This window comes from Branchiostoma lanceolatum, chromosome 14, assembly GCF_035083965.1.
Source record: "Branchiostoma lanceolatum isolate klBraLanc5 chromosome 14, klBraLanc5.hap2, whole genome shotgun sequence".
NCBI classification, from domain to species: Eukaryota; Metazoa; Chordata; class Leptocardii; order Amphioxiformes; family Branchiostomatidae; genus Branchiostoma; species Branchiostoma lanceolatum.
The window spans coordinates 17324426-17347015 of NC_089735.1; the positions used below are offsets into that span (position 1 = coordinate 17324426).

General features: G+C 40.7%; 1 protein-coding gene across 6 annotated transcripts in view; it reads right to left on the minus strand.

The window, feature by feature from the left end:
- The window catches only part of LOC136448117 (bifunctional heparan sulfate N-deacetylase/N-sulfotransferase 1-like), a 117893-nt gene that overhangs the window by 6936 nt on the left and 88367 nt on the right, over positions 1-22590 (minus strand). For 4 of the 6 annotated variants that reach the window (XM_066447261.1, XM_066447260.1, XM_066447263.1 and 1 more), the window contains 9 exons: positions 19580-21013; positions 12256-12391; positions 6287-6374; positions 3801-3955; positions 3228-3413; positions 2544-2672; positions 1733-1915; positions 782-878; positions 24-147 (listed from right to left, as the gene is read on the minus strand). In XM_066447261.1, coding sequence (XP_066303358.1) covers positions 24-147; positions 782-878; positions 1733-1915; positions 2544-2672; positions 3228-3413; positions 3801-3955; positions 6287-6374; positions 12256-12391; positions 19580-20451 — 1970 coding nt within the window. In that variant the 5' untranslated portion in view covers positions 20452-21013. Of the gene's footprint in view, positions 1-23; positions 148-781; positions 879-1732; positions 1916-2543; positions 2673-3227; positions 3414-3800; positions 3956-6286; positions 6375-12255; positions 12392-19579; positions 21014-21252; positions 21276-21542; positions 21566-22590 lie in introns of those variants that run through there. The other 2 variants (XM_066447265.1, XM_066447266.1) reach the window with 2 other exon arrangements.

The following is a 22590-nucleotide window of genomic DNA, read 5'->3' on the forward strand; positions in this document are numbered from 1 at the left end:
CAAACTAAGAGTATCGGACTCACCAGTCAATTCCTCTATAGTAGTTGGCTCCATTGAAGAACTGGACTTCCTCAAATGTCTTACTGCTGGGGAAGTTACTGAGGATGTTGGGGTGCATGGACAGGAAGGCGTACAGGGCAGTGGTGCCTGGAGAACAAAGAACAAGTTCAGTAACACACAATGCCGGCACAATGCATTTCTAGTAATTAACTAAGGGCAAATGACCCGCTTTCCTTTGGTCTATACGGTGTGATAAGGCATGGTCTCGGCACTTTTATACGGTGTGATAAGGCATGGCCTCGGCACTTTATTCGGTGGTTATAGGAACGACCATGCCTTATCACACCGTATAGACCGAAGGAAAGCGGGTCATTAACGTTATTATCATATAGCCATAATATCATATAGCCATTGTCCATATAGTAGTTAGTAGTATTTTGTGTTGTATTTGATTTGTGTAGTATTTGTCTTTCACTCACTCACTCACTTACTCACTCACTCACTCACTCACTCACTCACTCACTCACTATTCCATCAGTTTCTTCTCTTTTTGTGCAAGGTTTAGATGTCGACTGTCTTTAGGAAATGTCAACAACCAAAAATGATGACTTCATTTTGAATGACATTCAATGCACTTCTTGCTGGTTATTAGTACATGTATTATTAAATGCAAAGTACAATCATGAAACTATAGATATTGGCTAGGTACTACAATCATATGTAAAGCTGATACATACAAAAGATAGCTGTACCCATCATGATACATTAGAGTGCTACTGACCGGTTTTCTGTGGGCCGATCACCAAGAAGCGCGGTAACCTGTCACAGGTCTTGTATTTAGACCAGATGGCTGAATGCCTCTTGTCATCACATGGGTTCTGTAAAGGGGAAAAAAGTCAATGCAAATATCTTTGAGCTTTGGTATGCAAATTAAGATTAAATCAACATATTTGAATCAGTACACTAGTTGAGCTCTATGCATGAATTGTGTCAGTCATAAAAATTGTACAAGAATATAAATATACTGTAAATCCAGTTAACATTGCAGTTCGTAATCTTAGCAGTTGGGGGGAAAGGGAGTATTTCACGGCATTTCAGTTCAACGATGGGAACAAACATCCCTGTCTCTAATGTTAGTAGCAAAATGTTTTTGATGACAAAATTTTGGAGGCTGACTAGTAACAATTAAATCTAAAATCAAGTTATCGTTAACAAATCAAGAATTACAGTATACATTCAAGTCATGTACACAATATTTCTGATACTGAGTACATATTAACAAGCACACCAAGGCAGACTTTGCTTTCGACAAAAGGCAATACATGTATTTGTAATTTTTGGACGATATTTTCCTTACCATCAAATTCATCACACTTTTTTTAAAATTGTCTGGACCTTACAAAATCATAATTGCTATAAAGATTTTATACAATATTCCCGAACTCAAAGTCAAGTGCTTACCGACAAGCTTTCCAACATGCCTTATACATCAGAGGCTATCGACCACCCCTCAACCAAGAGGAGGCCCTAACTAACTGCTGGGCAACTTTGACCTGTAGCTGACGTCAAATTCCGCTCAGGTCATGTGACAAAGGCTTCGGGTCAAATCAACTTAAGAAGGATCAGTGGGCTGATTGAAAGCTTGTTGGTATCAACATAATAGCATATAAAATCTTTATGTCAATTACAGTCATTGACTTTTATTCCAATATAAAATGAAAATTGTTCTTACCTGCCACACAGGGTTGACTTCCTCAGGGTACAGATCAAAGTACTTCCTGCCCAGCTCCATGGGTGGGACAGTCTTCAGCTGCAGGTTGGTCCAACACTGCACAAACTTGATGACACTCTCAAAGGTGTAAAGGGCCAGGCGGTCATTACCGTAGTTGGACAGGTGTGTCATGAAGATGTTCACCTGTAAGAGTAGACAGAATCTGTATCTGTGTAGGCGGTATACATGTAGCTGCCCTTTAGAGCTTCGCAGGCATTCGACGTGGCAGCAGCTGTATTTAACTTTCCTAAAGCTGCCAACATCTCCAAAATGACATACTTTAGCATTTACAGTAGGAACGTTTCTGCATAAATTATATAAATGAGGTACTCATTACAATAATGCACATTCTATTGTTTTCACCTTTCCTCAATTTGCCTACACCTCCAAAAAGTATGCACCTTTCCTAAAGCTGCCTACACCTCCAAAATAACATTGGTATCGTTTGAAAAGGGAACATTAACATGAGCATAGATATGTATGGCATCATCTCAGCAGGTTTGAAGTGACCATTCATTCCTCCATGCCTTAAAAACTGCTTCCAAGGTTCCATCTGGGTACTAGGTTGCGCCGCAAAATGCAAAAAAAACGGACAAAAAGACATTCAACGATAATCGTACATTGGAACCTTTTTACTTTTAGCTAAATGCTGCCTTTGGAAAGTTAAGCATCAATTTTGAAAAAAAGACAACAGGAAGGGACAATTACAAGAACAAGAAAGAAAATGCTGTTACATGACAGGTGTATGGAGTAGAATATAGCCAGCCCTTACCCTACTGTTGATGAAGGTTTGGAACAACTCCCCCCCATGAATGCTCTCCTCCAGTCGTGAGCGCCCACCTGGGTACTTGTCGATGAAGATTGTGTGGGTGAAGAGACCACAGGTTTGTCTGGGCAGTACCTACAGGTGGAAAACAACTGTTGTTTCACTTGACAGGATTCTATGTCTAGCAATATGTATTGATCACGAATTAGACCCTATTTCCTTGCCATTTTTATAAAACAGACCCTTCTGACTTTCAGGTGCAGCAGAATTTTAACATAGAAATTTTGGTTAGTACTTTTATGAAGCCTTGTATTAGTGTATTTCAACATGCTTTCGTATGGGAAGCAGCCACTGTAGCATCTGCCCTTTTGTATCCATGTTGGCAGAAATTCCTTGCCACCTTATATGCAAGCGCCCCCTTTTGACTTCTTCACAAACTACACCCAGAAAAAAACCCAATGCATCCAGCTTCCATGAGGCAGACACATTGCCCTGCACCCTGACTGTGTGTGATCTTAGATAAGCCTATTTGATTCTCCTTGTGAGGACACGAACTGTAAGAGCTCCTCTAGCTGTGCTAGGTTGACATAGTGAATTGACTTCTGTATGTTGAATTATAGACGATAATTCTATCTACAGCACTGACAGACAGAATGAGCAACATCAGGCATTAGCCACCCCGGCACTGACCATGATGTTTTTGTAGATGAAGCCGCGCCGGTGCCTGGGTGGGCGCAGATGGGGGTACTCCTCCGTACTCGTGACCTTGATTCCCCACACCTTCCTCCAGGCCTCATACAGCGGCACATGGACGGGGTACACCCCGGAGTGATGCGGCGCCACGGCGTACCCCCCATCCGTGGGAATCCCATGCTCCTGGTTTCCACAAAACCAACAGACATGGTCGTCACTCTCTAGTACTGAAAATCTGCTGTTTCTTAATGATGATTTTGTATCAACAAAGTAACAAATTACAATCTCAGGTATCACAGTGTAAGTAGAATTACCCGCTCAACAGCCTTTCATATCTTTGTAGTAAATTTGCCCTTCATCTTTCAACAGCTGTGCTTTTGGATCAACTAATTGTATTACCCAACACTTGAAGTATATGAAGAGACAGACTGAGTACAATCTGACAAAGAGGACTTCATAAAGGTTTCTAACATAAGCCTTAATACATTTTGAAAGAGTACAACAGTAGATAGAAAAATAGTAGAACTGCATTGTGAAATGAAAAGGTGTAATTTTTCAGCCGGTACCTACTTTGGCAAATCTTTTGTTGAGGATCATTTGTTCCCGGAGCGATGTCTCGTTGGTGAAGGTGTGGGGTTGTGTGTGGGCCCACATGTGGGGGAACCACCAGAACTCATGGGCATTGGCCAGGAGTGCATCATCTCCTGTATCCTCTATATCATCTCCTACAGTACACACAGCAAGGATACAATCAACAATCACAGCTTCAAACATAGGAAAGACAGAGCATTAGCCTTGAGGATTTCTAGTTCTGTGCTTTTTATAATCCAGAGGAAGGAATTTAAGGTACTTTCAAAGTCCTTTCACTTCATGGACTTTAATGTGCAAAGATATTTACCTTCGCCGAGAAGGTTATCCATAGGGTCGCGTTTGTGTGTATGTATGTGTGTATGTGTGTAGAAGACCAGCATAACTCAAGAATGCTTGGATAGATTGTCTTGGTATTTGGTATGTTTGTAGGTTTTGATGAGACCTGCAAACAATTAGATTTTGGGCCCCCTAGCGGCTTCTTACGGTACTGCAGCGGAACTTCCGGGTTTGATATCTTGTGTTCTGGACATGCTATGGAACTGATTTTTGAGTAGTAGATAGCTCTTTGGACAGAGAGTAAGTTGGGTTTGGAGTTTTTGGAACTGCAGGAGCAGGTTTTGGTTCAGACTTTGAAAGAGAATGACTCAAGAAGGGCTTTATAGATGGTCATGATTTTTGGTAAGTAGATAGCTAGAGCGATGATTTACATGATTAGATACTTAATATGCAAATCAGTATCTAATTTGCATAATTAATGAGGAAAGTTTATACATCTGTCAAATTCCATGATAGGACTCTCAAACATGTCACATATGTAACTGAGGAAGAGAGAATTATTAATCGATATCAACTATGCAAATGAAGACCTCATTTGCATAATTTATGAGAAATGATTCACTTGATGGATGGTCAGGATTTTTGGTATGTAAATAGCTTACTTGATGCTTTGTATGATTAGACGATAAATATGCAAATCAGATTTTGATTTGAATAATCAATGAGGTAATTTTACAAACCCGCTGTGTTCCAGATCATATGACTATTCAAATATGTGACATTTGTAACTGAGGAAGAGAGGAATGTTGATACCTGTAGATAAAAAATGTGCGTAACTGTTTGCCTAATTTGCATAATTAATGAGAAACCACTATAATTCCATACCGGTAAATGAAGGCAATTTCATACTTGTGGCATTTGGAAGTTATGTGAATGTGAACATCGTTGAATCAAATTATGCTCATAAGGACTTTATTTGCATAATTGATGATAAATGTTAAGCTTTGTTAAGCTCATACTTTCAGCTTAATGACTTCTGTTATTTGGGTGGAAAAGATGATCAACTAGTGTGATTTATAATTGATGAGAAACACTCCTAATACGTCAGTCATAAAGGTTAAAATCATTTGGCGAAGGTATGAGGTCGTGGAACTCTAGTTGATTATGTACTTTCCAGAGAAGACAGAATCTTCACAAGGTAACATACATGTACATGTATATGTTGGGAAAACAAAAAATACAACAATTCTTTCAACAGCAAATTCTAGGTACAGTAATCATGGCTTAGTCTGGATACCAACCTTCTTTGGCTTCAGCCTACATTGTCAATTGCCCCTAGACTGGGCTGGTATCCAGACTGCTGTCGTGCGTCCCTTCCCTGGACCTAATTTTCTCATACTTTGTCATAGACATGTTGACTGCAACACTGTTTTTTCCTAACCACGAACACAGATGTGGTCAAGTATTCACTAATCAATACCCGATACAAACTGGGAGAATTTCTGGACGAATGACAATGGCATACAACGAAAACGTACGTCTGGGTGTGAACCAGCCCGCGCGATGGAAGTTAGGAATTTTTATGTCCCGTACAATTTATTCGTACGCCACCTTCAGAGTGATTGTGCGACCGCCCAGCAGGAGGTATGAGTCGCTCCCAGCCCTGTGCGAATCCAAACCTGTCATATGATTATGTCCTGGCACTGGCTTTCTGCTTGGAGGTCAAGGGTCATATGTAAATTGCATCCCGTGGTTTTAAACCTGTGCCGAGCACTCCTGTCAGACTTGTTTGCTGGTAATTTCCATGTATTTCTGCTGTATTTTAGCTCATTTATCTGTCAAGCGTACTGTATTCCCTAGATATGGCTGGGCGTAACAGCTCAAACTGGAGCTGTGGAACAATGACAGGATAAAAAGTAAGATGGAAACTGCGAAAAAAGGAAGCATACGCCCAGATTGCTAAGGCTTTGAGAGATGAGGGCTATGAGTGGCACGAAGATTCCAGACCTTATCATTAGGTACCAGTACTGCCGACCAATACGGGGTCACAACTTTTTTTACAACGCGGGGCGGAGCAGTGGCGCAGCGTGTGAAAGGAAACTGCCGTACGTTTTTGTCGTATGAAATTTTCCCAGTATGTATCAGGTCTTAGTTCACTTTGACTCTCTGGAGACTATTGGGCATCTCACCTGAGTAGTAGAAGTAGCCGGAGAACCCAAGATTGAAGCGGAACCCAGGAACTAAGCTACCCAGCCTGGACTGGGCACTTACCAGAGCCTGGAATAAATCATACAAAATATGTTAAGGACTAAATACACAAAGAAGATACACTTGACTAGACCAGTAGTTTCATTTTCTATCCACACCATCTTGCACACATCCCTAACTTATTACATTCTGGATGATAGGACAAATCCATGCCTGAAAAATACATCTGTAATCATATCCCACCGGCATACGGCAGCTAGCTTGGACATAATATGTTTCATGTACGTATACTAGTACCTGTATGCCATCAATACTACTAGAGTCAAACCTGCCCAGGCAACCACCTCTTCAACTCAACCACCTGGCCATGGCGACGGCTTTTTCTGGGTCCCGAAAAATGTCCTCACAGGCTCAAGCATTAAGCGGCCGGCCCAAGCCGACCTCCTGTCCAACACGGCCACGACTGGCACGAATTGGGACCGTACAGAGCACAATCCCCGCCATATGACAACTGCCTCATTTCTAAGCAATTGCTGTGACATCGGATTTTGCTGCCTATGACAAAAGTTTTTAAACTTGACTGAAAAAAGTCTGTGGAATAGCATTGATTCATCCATAAAGTATTTTAATACAATGTTTATACTGTAAACATTGTAAATAAAAAGGTTTGTGAATTATACTTAATACAACAAAATACTTCTTGATGTTGTACTTATTGTAATCTTACACAAAATTACAACGATAACGGAAAATATAATTTTTGTAGGATCATACAACAATGGGAATTGAACCTGATGGTGGTTATGCTGTCTAAAATCACATCATTTGCCAACAATTTTTGTAATTCTGTTGATTAAAAGACCTCAAATTGGAAACATGTTGTGAGTCGATCTTCAAGGCGACCACCCAATGCGATTTCTTTTGGCTGGTCCCCCGGGTGGTTTCCTTGGGCAGGTTTGACTGTATTTACTAGTATACAAAAGACTTTTGTCATATTCATCACAGACCCAGTAAAAAGCCTATGTTTTGGCAGTACAATCAACTTGATGATTGTATGTCACAGACATACATGACTGTGTATACATGAATACTATAAATGTAGTTAAGTTCATGGTTTTTGCTGTAACCTCTTCAAGACCGCTAACTTAAACCGCTTATGTTTTTTCTCCTGTCCGCCTACCGCTTTGTCTAAACCGCCAACTACAAACCACTGAGAAGACTCCATTTTGTCTGTACCATGAAATCAAATCACAGTCAACTGAAGTTCACTGCATTTACAGTAGTCTGTACTGCAATATTATCCTCAAACGTAACAATATGTATGTAAATGATTACATTTTACAGAAAGCTTCACCAAGTTTCCACCATGTCTGCCACAGCAGAACTCATTCACTCTGCTCCCATCAGCCGGGACATGGAATGGAAATGAACATTCTCCATTAACCGGCACCATCTACGGCTTGTTCTCAGCAGCATAATCAACTGGCTGCCAGTCCCAAACAAATGACGGGGCAATACTTTTTACCCAAAAGTGCTTAATGAATCTATTGGACTTCATTCTTTAATCACACCACTAATCAATCCACTAAATGAATGTATTACTGCTCTCATGAGATTCCAGTAGGAAAGGCAATAAGCAACGGCTGCAAATTACTCCAGACAGACTGGCAACAAAGCAGTATCAAAACTTCATCAGTTAGCTATTACATGGCTGAGTGACAACCTTTCTGGGGTAAATGTTTCATGAATATGAAGGTAGGAGGACTTCAAGCCTATAGTGCTGCCATGTTACACTTTGCTGCACACCTAAACCAACGTTAGGCCATTCCACATGTCTGGAATAGTAATAAGAAGGTTTCATAAAAGTTTCATTTGAGGCGGTAACTTGATGATGATAGCTTTGAAGCTGGGTAACCACCTGAGGAAATGAAAAGTGCAGGAGTGGTAAGGACCCCCTTTTACTGGAGGGTGATCACTGCAGGAACCGTACACCGACTAATGGTAGATTTGTATAACCCTGATTCTTATAATTGGAATAAGAGGCAAAAGTATTATATGAAAGACAACAAAACATGCAGTACTCTTTATATACTAAATTTGTTGAGCAATAAGCCAAGTTTTTGGTCGCCCAGCGGTCACAGCCTCTAATGGAAAGGGGGGGGGTGTAACAGAGCAAGACTTGGTCAAGGGGAACATGGGCTGGAATGGTCATTAGTCAGATTCAGAGTTATAAGGGCAAGGGCTACAAGAGAAGGAATCTATGATACCATAAGAAAGACTTGTCTGCCCTGTGAGTGTTACAGGAAGGTACTGACATAAGCAGGCTATGACATTGCTGAACAACAGTTTGAAAAAATATTTGAGTTTCTCGCATGTCTTCTCGAATTCTAGTTCATTAATCAGTGAATTACTAGTAGTAGCCTCTTCCACTGACCCCATGACCTGGAGTGACTGTCACGTCTGATAAACGACTTTCTACCACCACTTCCTGCCACTCAACTGATACTGTATTCAAATAGCCATTGGCACACATCGACACACCAAGAAACAAAACCTCTGTACACAGAGGCATCAACCACCTGTGAACATCTGATGTCATCTATATTCTCAGGAAACAGCTGAACAACTGCCTAATGAACTAATTGTGACCACAGCCTTCATACCCCTGATGACCCATGTAGAGACAGATGTGACTTTATAATAATTATACTTGTACAAGATGAATGAAACTCCATCAGGCCCTCTCTCCATTGTTCATCTTCAGATATCTTAAATATCAGGTTTATGGAGATTGGTACATATAGGGTCGTAAATTGAAGGATGAGCCCTGCTTCCTTTCTTCCTCGTAGCCAGGTGATTTATCTTATCAAATGGATCATTGCACTTCCGGAAATGAAGGTAGGGAGTAGATATGGCGTAAAATATGGGCGCAATAATGTGGAGAAATGTTCCCACAGAGCATATCTTGCCCAACTGAAGCACCCAATATCATTTGTGTGAGCCCTTCAGGATTGGAATGCCTTTGATCAGCTTTTCTTACTGGCTTCAGGGGACTTAAAGATTTAGGTTATCGCAGCCCGCAAAACCAAACGTGGCAAAAATAGCATCTTCAGGATCGTTAGTGAGGACATGTACTTCCATAGACAGCTGAGGATCCTAGCCTGGATCACTATCAGCTGGTACAGGAGTCTGCAGGATTACCAGCATCCATAGACATAAGTCTCCCCACGTCAGAACTCCCATCAGTTTTGCATAATATGCTATAACAGACATGTATCTTGATTCTAAGATTCCCTGCACCACTTAGTCAATACCAGAGAGGCTAGATTAGGTCTGAAGATATCCACAACTTTGCTTAAACAAGCCTTTGACTGGGACGAATGAAGCAAAACAGGATTTTAAAATGCCTTTGCACCGTGTACCTAACACTTATAATTAGTAATAGCTAATAGTATTGGTGTTGACAGACTGTGCGACTAATTATAAGCTGTTGACAAGTAGAACCAGACTCCAAGTTCATCTACACTAGAGTCTCTGCCTTGTATCATTCAAGTACATGTACAAGTTCAGCTAACTATCATATACATGTATTCTCACTCATGTTGCAACCACGTACACTGTAGAACCTAAAGGTAAAAGTAGTCCCATAGCATTTTTGAGATAGGGGCAATGGGTTGTTATTATCCACTGTGTCTTGGGCAAGGTATTGGAAAGCGGAGCCCAGCCCTCTCCTGTCACTGCCTTTTGCCTCCCCAACCAAAGTCAGATACCCATTTTACATCTGGGTGGAGTGAAGAAAGTTTAGGTTATTGCAGCCCGCAAAACTTGCCTTAACTTGCCTTTCCCAAGGGCACAACATAAGGCAATTTGAACCCAGGACCTCTGGGTTCTGGGCCAAACAATCTAACCATTACACTAATGCCACAGCAATCATGTACAAAAGGTTTAAAAAAGTATCTATGCCAGTTTCCTTTGTAAACTCAAGCCTTTTCTGAAAGGGCATTAATATAGCTTAGGTCAGCATTTCTGGAAGCAGTGAAGTGTGATATCCCAGAACACAACAGTCTTGTACAACTGACAAACATCTGACATATTTTCATGCCAGGCTGAACGAAAGAGAGTCAAATCCAAAGGATCAACCAATACCTGTATGAAGAGGAAAAAGGAGACATCATTAAACCCTAGTCAAGTGGCTGGAAGAGCCTCTTGGGCTGGGCTGACTGTTACATTTACAGGTAAGACGATCATATCTGACAGGAGTCAGCAAGTGGTGGGATAATGAGAATGCATGGCACTGTGTACAGGGCCACCCAGTCATACTGAGTAGGGCAAGGGGAGGCTTTCCAGTTACCGAGGGAATTGTCTAGTAGGCTAGACAGATGATACTGCAAGGCGAAGTTGACAAACCTTTTACAGTGAGTAATGTACCTGCTCAAACCAATCTAGCATAGAAACAAGCCACCCACACGGGACAGGTGATAGCTCTTTAGAAAAATGTTGCAACTAGAGCTTTTTTTGTCTTACAATCGGCAAAAAGCTTAACCTTGTAGCAGTGAAGTCAAACTGTGAATAAAAAAAGGCAGCGTATGGTGTATATACTGTGAAATAAAAGCTGTCCATGACACGTTGTTCACCGATACATGTACATGTAGAAGTAATACACTATGATGATACATCGGATATGCGTTTCCAATTTATTACTATTGTACATGTGAATTGTTTGAACAGTGAACTTAAAAACATGTGGAAAACCTCCTTTACCCTTCTAACAGGAAATGACATGTAGGTCCCTCCCCCAAATAAATGAACTTACAATACTGTGTCTTGAATAAATAATTGTACTGGCCATGAAACCATGCACCACAGAGAATGGCAAATGTCCTATGATCTTGAATGACAAAAATGTCTCTTAAGCAGACTGTGCAGGGAACAGATGATTGTGCTTCCTTGGCTGGATCGATCATCTTCCTGTGACATTACTAAAAGGTGATCAACAAAATGAGTCAGAAAAGCTTTATCGCAAAGCTGCAAAATGAGGTGGAACACAGAATTGCACAGTATGTTGCTAGAAGATAGGAAATCAGGGAAATACCTAACAGTAACTGGTCAAAGTGCCCCACACTTTGAATTCTAGCAGTTCCTGGCGAGCATGTATGTGCAATGTGGTGAGTTGAGATGATGCACCAGCTCAGACATGGTTTTGTGAGAAGCACACAGCGGCTGCCGCAAATAAAGCGACCTCTCGCCCTGACCACCAACCCGGCTCCAACTTTTCGAGTACTTATTCCCAAAACATACGAGTCTGTGAACAAGTTCAGACAGGACCGGGGCCATTGCAGCTCCTAACAAGCTTGTAGGATGAGATGCAGGAAGTGATGGATACCCGCAGGTCTGCCCAGGTCCCACCAGCTCAGGGATAGTGGTTCATAAAGATGCGCTGATTTAATCCCAATGTCCAATATAAGATCAGTCAGGTCAGCTGGGTCCATCTGTACTGACAGTTATATATGGTACAGGCCAGAGATTGTTCCAATGGGGTTGTCAATCATGCTGGCTAATCTACTACAGTAGAAAAACATATCCATCACAAGTCAAGTTGGAGGGGAGTCTGCCTCTACTGCCTGTCTACTGTAAGTCTTTGAATGTTTGTGGTGGTTTTATTTTTGTGGAGGAGTGATTTACACTGTGCTAGTATACATTGCAGAATTGTTTCACCAGCAGACTAAAAAACTGCGAAACCCTACTTTCCCCTGCTACCGTGACATGAAGTCCCAGTAGAAATACATGTAAATGAAGTTACTATATTTTGGGGGAAGTTTAGACACTTGGGACTGATGCACATTTCATCCCTACTATATATGGTTACCCTGCTGTTTGATATACTGTGCCAGGATTGAAGCACAGTCCAACTGAAAGTTTTAACGACAAAAAATGCCCATCGGCCACCAACCTTCACATCACTTGTCTGCATCCTTGTGCCCACCTTCCCCACAAAGATGTCATCGATGTCCACAAGGATGAAGCGCTCCAGGGACAGGCTGAGTTTCCCCTGGGACAGGTATGTGGCACTGTCCAGGAACAACAACCTGGGGGAAAACAACAACAGGATGCAATGTTAGCTTTTAAGTGGTGACAACTTCTAGATACAGGGCTTGAAATACCACCAGGTCCTGCATGTACAAGTTTGTGCCGCAAAATTGGAGCCATTTGCGTAATTTCAAGAAGACTTGCACATGTGCAAGTTACCATCAGTAGAAATTTATCCCCTTTTCATACTCACATAAATTATCACTCCAAATGAAGAATCGGTGCTCAAACAAATTACACATCAAGCAAGTAACATTAAGTATCCTTTTTGAACTTGTATTCCAACCTTCATTTAGTGGCCTAGAACCAAGCAAGGCCGCCATCTTGGGGAACAGGGGCATGGTACTTTCCGTAAAAATTGGCTGTGCAAGTAATTTCTTTTTGGAGCAAGTAATTTTTTGACATCTGCACCAGTGCAAGTTGATCCCAAAATGTATTTCAAGCCCTGAGATACATGTACACGTAGATACCATTTTCCTCCTGAAAACTGACTCAGAGTCTTGTACTGGACTTATCAAGGAGGTACATGTAGAGGTTCGAATGCTTACTGGAATACACATAAAAAGGCATAGTCAACCCCAGAGGAGAGTGTTCTGATTCTGCTAATAAATTTTTTTCGGAATCCAAGAATGTTATAACATTGGCAACTTGACCTTGACCCTGGACTAGGCAGCAGTTGCATTAAACAGCATCAATATTCTGACCCACGTTCCCTTCAGATTAATTACAGCCAGGTGTGACATGTTATATTGGAAACAACAATTGGACAAACTACAACTGGGGTGCTCTTAAGAAATCTTGAGCTGAAAAATTACCTTTGCATTGTGTTTCTGGATACTTGTTTGTCAACTTAGTAACTGTATTTTTCCCTTGCTCTGGGTCAAAAATGGACTTTGATCTTTGTAAATCATCCCATTGAAACCCATAATTTTAAAGACTTGAGACAAAAAGGCCCTCACAAAAATGGGGAGCTCTTATGAAATCTAGGTTAGATCTTGAAAATACTTTTTGTAGCCTGTGTGTCAATAGTCAGGGCCCGAAATTCATTTCTGGGAATAGGTGCACTGGCCATGGTGCACCCAGGGCTGTCTCCAGCTTTAAATTTTTTTCCGTCCCACTCGTTGTTTGGGAGCTGATTTTTTTCATTTTCATTGTTGAATGTGTCATTTTAAGCTTAAAAAATACATTTTCATCAGTTTTATCTCATGAAATTGATGTTTTCGGGACGGATGGGGTTGAATTTTCTTCCGTCCCAACAACAAGCAAATTTCGGTCCCAGGAGGGAAGGACGGGTCCTGGGTGCACCTAACCTAAAAAATCTAGGCACACAGAAATAATTTTTGATGCAGTGCATAGAATAAAGAATACCAGCAACAAGAACATGCAATTGCAAACCCTACTCCCTCTCTAAGAAACTTCAAATATAATTCTATAGCTAACTTCAGAATTTTAGATTCACCAGCTGGTTGTATCATTACAGCCAGTACGTATCCATTTCTGAGTAATGAGGCTATTGTAATGCGCTCGAGAAAGACGCTGCACAAGTAATACAATCAAACAAAGTACAACATAGGCTGTATTTAAGTATCAGAAAAAGCAATTTGCTTTTTCTGATACTTAAATTTTAGGAATATTCTGTGTACTAATATACAATATTTCCTTTACCCTATAGCCTACAAAAATATCTAGGTGCACTGGTGCACCAACAGTCAAAAGTTAGGTGCACAGTTCCAATTTTGGGTGCACAAAGGTGCACATGCACCCAGTATTTCAAGCCCTGATAATTGTTCATCAAACTTGGCAACTCAATTCTTCTATTGTGTTGACCCAAAAATTGCCTGGAACTTCAGCAATTATCCTTTAGGAACCAATACGTAAGCAGTGATTTCCATCATGCATCACATCCCATGGGTCTGCACTACTTAATTCTTGGATCATTCATTTATTTGTTCATCTGTGAATGATTTATACAAATTTGGTTGATTTTGTATTCATAAAGATGTGACACAAAATACCACCCTCTTCTGGGGTTGACTACCAGAATACAGTATGCTTTGATTTAGGGTTAAGGTTAAGTTAAACTGTTAATTCAATATTTTGATTATACCTTGTTTGGGCTGGTAACCTGTTCTGATTACTCTGACCCCTCTAAACATGTTCATGATAACAAACTTGGCACAAAGGGCCAGGATTGCCCAGTATTTTCTAGTGATGTCTTGTTCCCAGGGCCTTATACACAACAAGAGTTCTACGACCTCATACCTTCGTCAAATGATTTTGACCTTTATGACTGACGTATTAGGAGCGTTTTTCATCAATCATCAATCATACCAGTTGATCCTCTTCACCCAAATAACATAAGTTGTCCAAACCTCCTTGTTATGACTATGAGCTTAACAAAGAAGGTTATGCTAACATTTATCATCAATTATGCAAATAAGCTCCCTCCTTATTAGCATAATTTGATTCAATGGTGTTCACATTCACACAACTTCCTAATGCCACAAGTATGAAATTGCCGTCATTTACTAGTATGGAATTATAGTAGTTTCTCATTAATTATGCTAATTAGGCCCACATTTGCATATTTCCTATCTATCAACATTCCTCTCTTCCTTAGTTACAAATGTCACATATTTGAATAGTCATATCATGGAACACAGCAGATTTTTAAAATTGCCTCATTAATCATGCGAGTTAGAATTTGATTTGCATAATTATCATCCAATCATACAAAGCATCACGTAAGCTATCTACATACCAAAAATCATGACCATCCATCAAGACCATCTCGAGTTATAGTTTTTCTCATTAATTATGTCAATGAGGGTCTCATTTGCAAAGCTGATATCTAGTAATATTTCTCTCTTCCTCAGTTACATATGTCACATGTTTGAGAGTCCTATCATGGAAATTGATGGATGTATAAATTTTCCTCATTAATTATGCAAATTAGATACTGATTTGCATAATAAGTATCTAATCATGTACATCAGCACTCAAGCTATGTACTTACAAAAATGTATGACCATCCACCAAGCCCTTCTTGAGTAATTCCCTTTCAAAGTCTGAAGCAAAACCTGCCCCTGCTATAGCCAACCCATAGGTCTGCTTGGAGACTACCTTACCAATGCCTACAGCTGGCTGACAGCCAATTTGTGTAACTGACGTTTCCCGCCTTCAACATGACCCCTCATGACCCCTACCCCTATCCATGACGCCTTGGAACAACACAGCCAACACGTACACATACTTCAGCATACAATATAACACATTTTTACACTTTTCTCGTTAATTATGCAAAACACTTCGCCCAAAATCTAATCATCTTGAGATTTCCCACATACACACCGACACACCAACTACGACAACAAACCATCCAGGCGTTCTCGACTTATTCTGTTCACTAACAGACACACGGACAAGCATCATCGAATAACCTTCTCGACGAAACTTCGTCGACGAAGGTAATTATCTTATGCCATTGGTAACATGCAATGTTTATTCATCAAAGCATACTGCATTTCAGGTTCGGGTTGGCTGCAAAAAGTGTATTATTTAGCCCCCCCAAAAGCCGGTACAGAGGCTAATTTGGTATGTGGGTAGGTGTAGGGAGGAGAAAGGTCAAGGTCGATTTTAGGCCCCTTGGTATGTGTCACTGGAACTGGAATGGTGTATTTGTCAAAATCTTCTAAAGAGAATAACTGAAGAAAGGAGCAACAGATTATGATGTTATTTACTATGCAGGTAGCTTAGACAGAGATGTACACAATGAATTGTGCAAATTATGCAAATTGGGACTGAATTTGCGTGAGTAATGTGGAAAATCTATACTTCCATTCTAGGCATGTTGTGGTAGCTCACACCTGTTAGTTTCAAATCTAGGACAAGAATTCCCCAGGTCCCAACAGCTGGTGGTCAAACCAGAAAGGGGTACACTACCAAACCTATATACTTGTTTCTGTTATGTGGATAGCTTAATAAGTGCTACTTGAAATGGTGATAATGCAAATCAGAATCTAATTTGCATAATTAAGGGGGCATTTTATAAAGCCACTCTGTTCAAGAGTACGACAGTTAAAAAATGCAACATATGTTGTAACTGAGAAATAAAGTGACATTGATAGATAAAAGTTATGCAAATGAATACCTAATTTGCATAATTAATGAGAAAATACAGTAATTCCATATCGGTAGATAACTAGAATATCATACTTGTAGCAGTGAACATAGTTGAATATAAATTATGCAAATGTCAGCCTAATTTGCATAATATATATTTCATGGAGATTTGAGGTCTCCGAACTCTTGTTACACAATGTCATGCATGTATTCAGGTGTATTTCGGTAAATAGTCAGACCAGGAGGTAGTACCGGTAACCATCTTCAGTGGCTTCTGTTTATTAACTCAATCTGACGAACCTCTAACTTGACTGATTAAAGTTACGTGACTGTGAGTACATTTAACTGTGAAGTCCATACTCCACAGCATAACAACACACTACACATATGTTCTTTATTCCTGTGACCATGCATGCCTTATGGTGAAGTCAAGTCATAAACTATCCTGAAGTAATCACACAAACATCACGTTCTCCATCAACCTTGCCTGACCAAAGGGCCATGTGATATGATGACTACATGCCCAGATCAGACCAGATCCCATTCTGGGTTTATCACCATCTCCAGACATGTTACGCTCTGAGCTGAAAGTCACATTCAGCAATCATTTACATGTATGCATGGAGCACATTTCATAGATCCTGTTGTATAAATGCATATGTCATATACATTGTATAGTCAAACCTGCCCAAGAAGATCACTCAGGGGACATTTGGTTGTGGTGATTTTTTTTTACAATTACATGTAATTGGTGGGAAATTGTTCTGAAATTGCCAATATGCATTCTTATTCGCTTGTTTTTTTTTAGAACAGTTAAGAAACTTGCCACACCATGTACATGTACCAAATTTGTATACTCAGCTGTAACTCTGACACTCTAATCAACACTTGGCCCAGTTAACTGTTCCCCTGACTTAGTAAGCCCCTGCACACCTACATGTATATGTGACCTACATGTAGAAAATGAAGTTGATGCATTTCTATCACTGGAACAATCAGGTCAGCTGTTATTGGACCTCCCTTCTGACAAATGGGCAAACAAGCAGGGGGCAAAGAGCACTTGACACAATTGAGATGTCGGGTCAATTCTGTGCTAAGAGCAGGTTACATATCACCATCTGCACTCAGTAACCACTCTACAAAAATCTGATTTACAAGGCAATTGCCCAATTGTTGCCGGAGGTTGGACACATCCACACTGACAGTTTGTAGGGGATAGATGGCTGTGTGCTGGGATTGTGGTAGTGGACCTGATTTGTCAAACTTCAGACAAGCATGGTGTGCGCAGATTGCTGATCAATCTTTATTCTATGGTTATTCCCTCACAGCTCCGGGGGTACTAATGACTGTGTTTTGCACAGAAAGGTTGACTACATCTACATCAGGGCTGAAAATACCAGGTGCATGTGCACTTTTGTACACCCAAAACTGAAGCTGTGCATCTACATGTACTTGTTGACTGTGGGTGCGCCAGTGTCCGGAGATATTCGTGTTGAATCGGTTACATGTATTATGTAAAGGCACTGTTATACACCCACACAATACACTGTATTGCTGACACTTAAATGTCAGAAAAAAGTGATAAAATATTTTGTGTCATTTGTTCAAAATTTGAAGTTAGCAATAGAATTTCAGCTCAATACTCGGAAGAAAGAGTCGTAATCTTTGTAATTACATGTAGGATTTTGAAATATCGGATTTTGCTGATATTTCACTTGATTTACGTTGTGCACTGAGTCAGCTTAGAGATGTGATTTTTGTGGCAAAGACTGCCTTTCTCGTATAGGGCTGTTTAGCCATAGTCGATGCTGTAGGGCTGTTGTGAATTAGAATTTTACCATGGTCAATACTGACCGACGGAGGCCATATATGTACGTTGTGCACCAAAAACAAGAGCAACAAGAGTTCCACGACCTCATATCTCCGTGAAATATTCTGTTTATGTCAATGACTTACGCATGTACATACTATATGCTTGGTCATAAATACCTTACACATGTTGCAATATTGATACTCCTATCATTTTCGTCTTAGATGAATTATGGCACTTTTGCATTAATTATGCAAATTAGGAATACATTTGAATAATTGGTATCTAGTGATGCTCCACATGCCATAAGCTACATCGGTTACATGTACTTGAGTCTTATAATGGAAAACACTGCAAATATTGATTTTCCTCATTAGTTATGCAAATTAAGTCCCAATTAGCATAATTTGCACTTCATTGTGTACATCTCTGTCTAAGCTACCTGTATACTAAATATCATGGAAATCCGCCGTTCCTTTGTTCAGTTATTCTCCTTTTCAGATTTTCACGATGACGCCCCTGCAGTTCCAGAGCAAGCTACAATGGGACCCAAACCCACACCACATCTTCATTACACCACAAACTATCTGCCACCAAAAAAACAAGACCATAGCACGTCCAGGTCAAGAGATACAAAAATGGAATTTCTGCTGCAGTACCAAGGTCACATACCAGGGGGCCCAAAATTGACCTTGAACTTCGGCTTCACAACACCTGCCCACATACCAAATATCATTGTAATCCATCAAGAGGTTCTTGAGTTATGCTGACTACAGTAGTCCGGAAACACAAACAGACAGACAGACAGACAGACAGACAAACAAACAGACACACAGACACACCCAAAACTATATCTCCATTTTTCATGGAGATAATAAACATTAAGAAATGTAAGATAAAATCAAGACTAGGATTTTACACAGCACATACACCTTTAAGAAGGTCTGCACTACTGATAAATAGGCACTCTGATTTCTTACTTTAGCATAAAGGTATCTTATCCCATAGCTGAAGATACTCAATGAGTCATGCAAATCAATTACCCGATTACCAGCTTTGCTAAAAGGAAAGTTGACAAAGCTTCCACCTGAAACAACTGCAGTGTTTTTGTATTGAGGCAAGAACAAACAAACATAATCCTGAAAGAAATTTAACCAGGTGGTGGAATTAATATCCTTTTCACATGGCATGAAACATTTACTATTATTCATTTATAACAGATTATTTCTTACTGTAACAGTATTGTGATGCTTACCTATGGAGCCAGAAGTTCAGGTCGTTTCCAAAGAAGACCCTCTGGATGCCGTCGTACAGCCCGAGGTCTTGCATAACTGTGACATGGTAAGACCGGTCCAGATTCTCATTCATATGTACATACTCAAGACTGGACGTTTTGGCGTAGGCTACAGGCTCGTAGGTTGTGTGGTTGGATTGGAATATTGTCCAGTCTTCTCCAGGCAGGTTCCCGCGCCATGTTTCCCCAGCTCTCGTTAGATACAGGAGCGGGCAGTCAGGGTTCAACGAACAGTCCTTCAGTCGAAGGTTACTGTGCATGTACAAGGGGAAGTCACCAACCTTTTTATTCAAAAGGTTGTCTTCTGATTTTCCTACAAAGCTGATGATACCAACATTGAATTCCAAACAGTACCTGTCCAGAATGTCCCGGTTCCATTTGTCCATGTGCAGGTACTTGTTCAGATTCTCAAAGATAACCAGGGAATATTTTCCGTGGCCAAGTTCTGTGAAGGAAGGGAAGCTCTTCCCGCTGACTATTTCTGTCTTGTACTTCAAGCGGTTAGCTTCAAGGAGAGCAGCGATTTCCTGGCCCAATTTTGAGTAGGCACTCTCCACGAACACGAGCGCAGCAGGCTGAGTTCTAGAGTTCTTTGCCACATCACGCATCGGTTGGGGCCGTACCGGAAAAAACGGGTTGGCCTTGGATCCAGCAAGTTTACAGTTCGCTTGTGGTGGCTCCCATCTGGGATTTTGTTTAGTTTGAGAGACATAGTAGGCCAAAATCCAGATAGACAACAAGCTGAAACCCAAGGCCAGAATAATTGCTCTCTTGATGTAAGGCTGCGGGATTCGCAGTGCCCACTTCATACTCGGTCCACCTCTCGTCGTCATCCTTGGAAACAAAACAAAAAATGCTCTAACCGGGGTCAACCTGGAAACTGCTGTATTCCTCCATCAGATCCTATTTTAATGAATTGTGTCTAGAGGAACGGCCCAAGAGTTGGTCCAATCAGGTCACGCTGCCACTCTGCAAAAGCAGGACAGTTCCGTTGGGAATTAGCGGTGGATGATTCTTTCTGAGGTGTGTCTTATCTGACCTTACAGTGAAACCTCTTCACAACAGCATTTCATTAAGCTAGATAGTCCTGAAGTCACACATCTTCCAGGGCACTAGCTCTGATTGTGTTTGTCGGAGGGGTATTGTCGTATCACCTTCACATGCTCCAGACTAACATCATGTGCTGGCTGATATGTTTGCTGATCCCTTTGTGAGGAAATGCTGAAAGCAGGGAGTTGTTCTGGACAAAGGATTAACTCTGGGAGACAATAGAGGATATTAGCTTTCTGAGCTCCTCTGGATTATCTTCTTTCCTAAACAGTGTCCGATGTCTTTCTGGGGTGGTTGGAAGCAGGAAGTTCTTTACGGTGTTTGGTTTGTTGTAGGCTGGTCCTCCTGAAACATATTGAAAGAAAACACAATATATTAGAAACACGTAATCATACATAGCAGCTCACAATCTTACCAACTTTATGCAGGCAAAAAAACATTTCGAAAACACATGGCCAAGCTAAGGTTAACGTGATGCCAGGGCTATCTCTAGTACCCCTCCCTCCGTCCCAGGCTGACTGTTGGGACAGACAAAAATTCATTTCATTCATCCGAAAAATGGAGAAAAAAAAAGGAGACCTTACATTTGTCGGACAGACATTCGAACCATTACTATCACCAACTTAATGGCATTCAAGCCACTCATGCTATTGGTACACAGCCAGCCGAGAACTACATAAATACTGGCATAACATACAATGGACTACCTTGCAATGCAAAGAATCTGAACCTTTCACAGGTAACAAAGAGAAAACAAAGTGGACACCACCATACCACTGTTTAGATGGAAACCCATGCTTTCTAATGATTGAGTCAAACAAAAACAGACTTCGGATATAATTACATAATAGTAGCAACACGACACGGCACCTACCACTAATACCAGGCTCTAACTCTGACAGTCACATCAATAAACCAAACATGAAGAAAATGGTTTCCCCTGCAACTCACACACCTCCGGCTGTACACACGGTGTGTTTTGTGTCAGGTGATCGGGATAAGCAATCAATAAACATGGATTATGGTCCACGCCAATTTTCCTAGCCTCCTGTAATACATCACACACACATATATACCTCTGGCCACCTGGGAAAAATATGCTCTTCTTTTCAAATTGTAAATTCATGTAGTTTCTTCTGGTGGTTTTGTTTTATAGTAGGTGAGAGAGGGAGGTTTTCATGGTGTTATAAATCCACAGTTGAAACATTTCTGAAGTGCAGTAGTCATACAAAGGAGACATATTTGCTGTGTCACGATTTCATGCTGGAGAGGTCACCGTAAAAACTGCGAAAATAAAACCACCGCCAGAGTTTCAAGATTTACAGTTTACCTATATATACCATATGATTGTGTTGGGAGTCTGGATTGAAGTTTTCATTTGGGAGGAAACACAGCTGATCAAATACACAGGGAAATGAAAAATGACTTGGTGACCATTCCTTATGTTACAGTTTTGGTGACATTACTATTTCTCATCATTCTCTCACAGCAACATTAGCCTGGAGCCCTTGCAATGAAGTCTTATCAGTTATCATATGAATCTGTGTTGCACCATTCCCAACCAAGTAAGCATTAACCTGATTACCATCTGTGGTCAAATATTAAATTGATTAGGATCTGCCCTAACCCAATTATGGTCTCCATACAGGTGTAGCACTCAAGCAACTCCCAGCAATGTGTGCTATTGAAAGTGCCTTTCACCAGTAGACCTACCATAATCTCTATTGCCGATCAGCTCATTTGCTTTTAAGCCACAGTTTATATACAACACTTTCAGTGTATTTGTGTCACAATATATTCTGTGGGAAAGAAGTGACATCACAGACAGTAATCTATATATGCCAAAACCTGCCGGTCTATTACAGTCAAACATGATGACAGAATCTATTAAGAAGGATCCTCCACCCAAAGATCACTCCCGC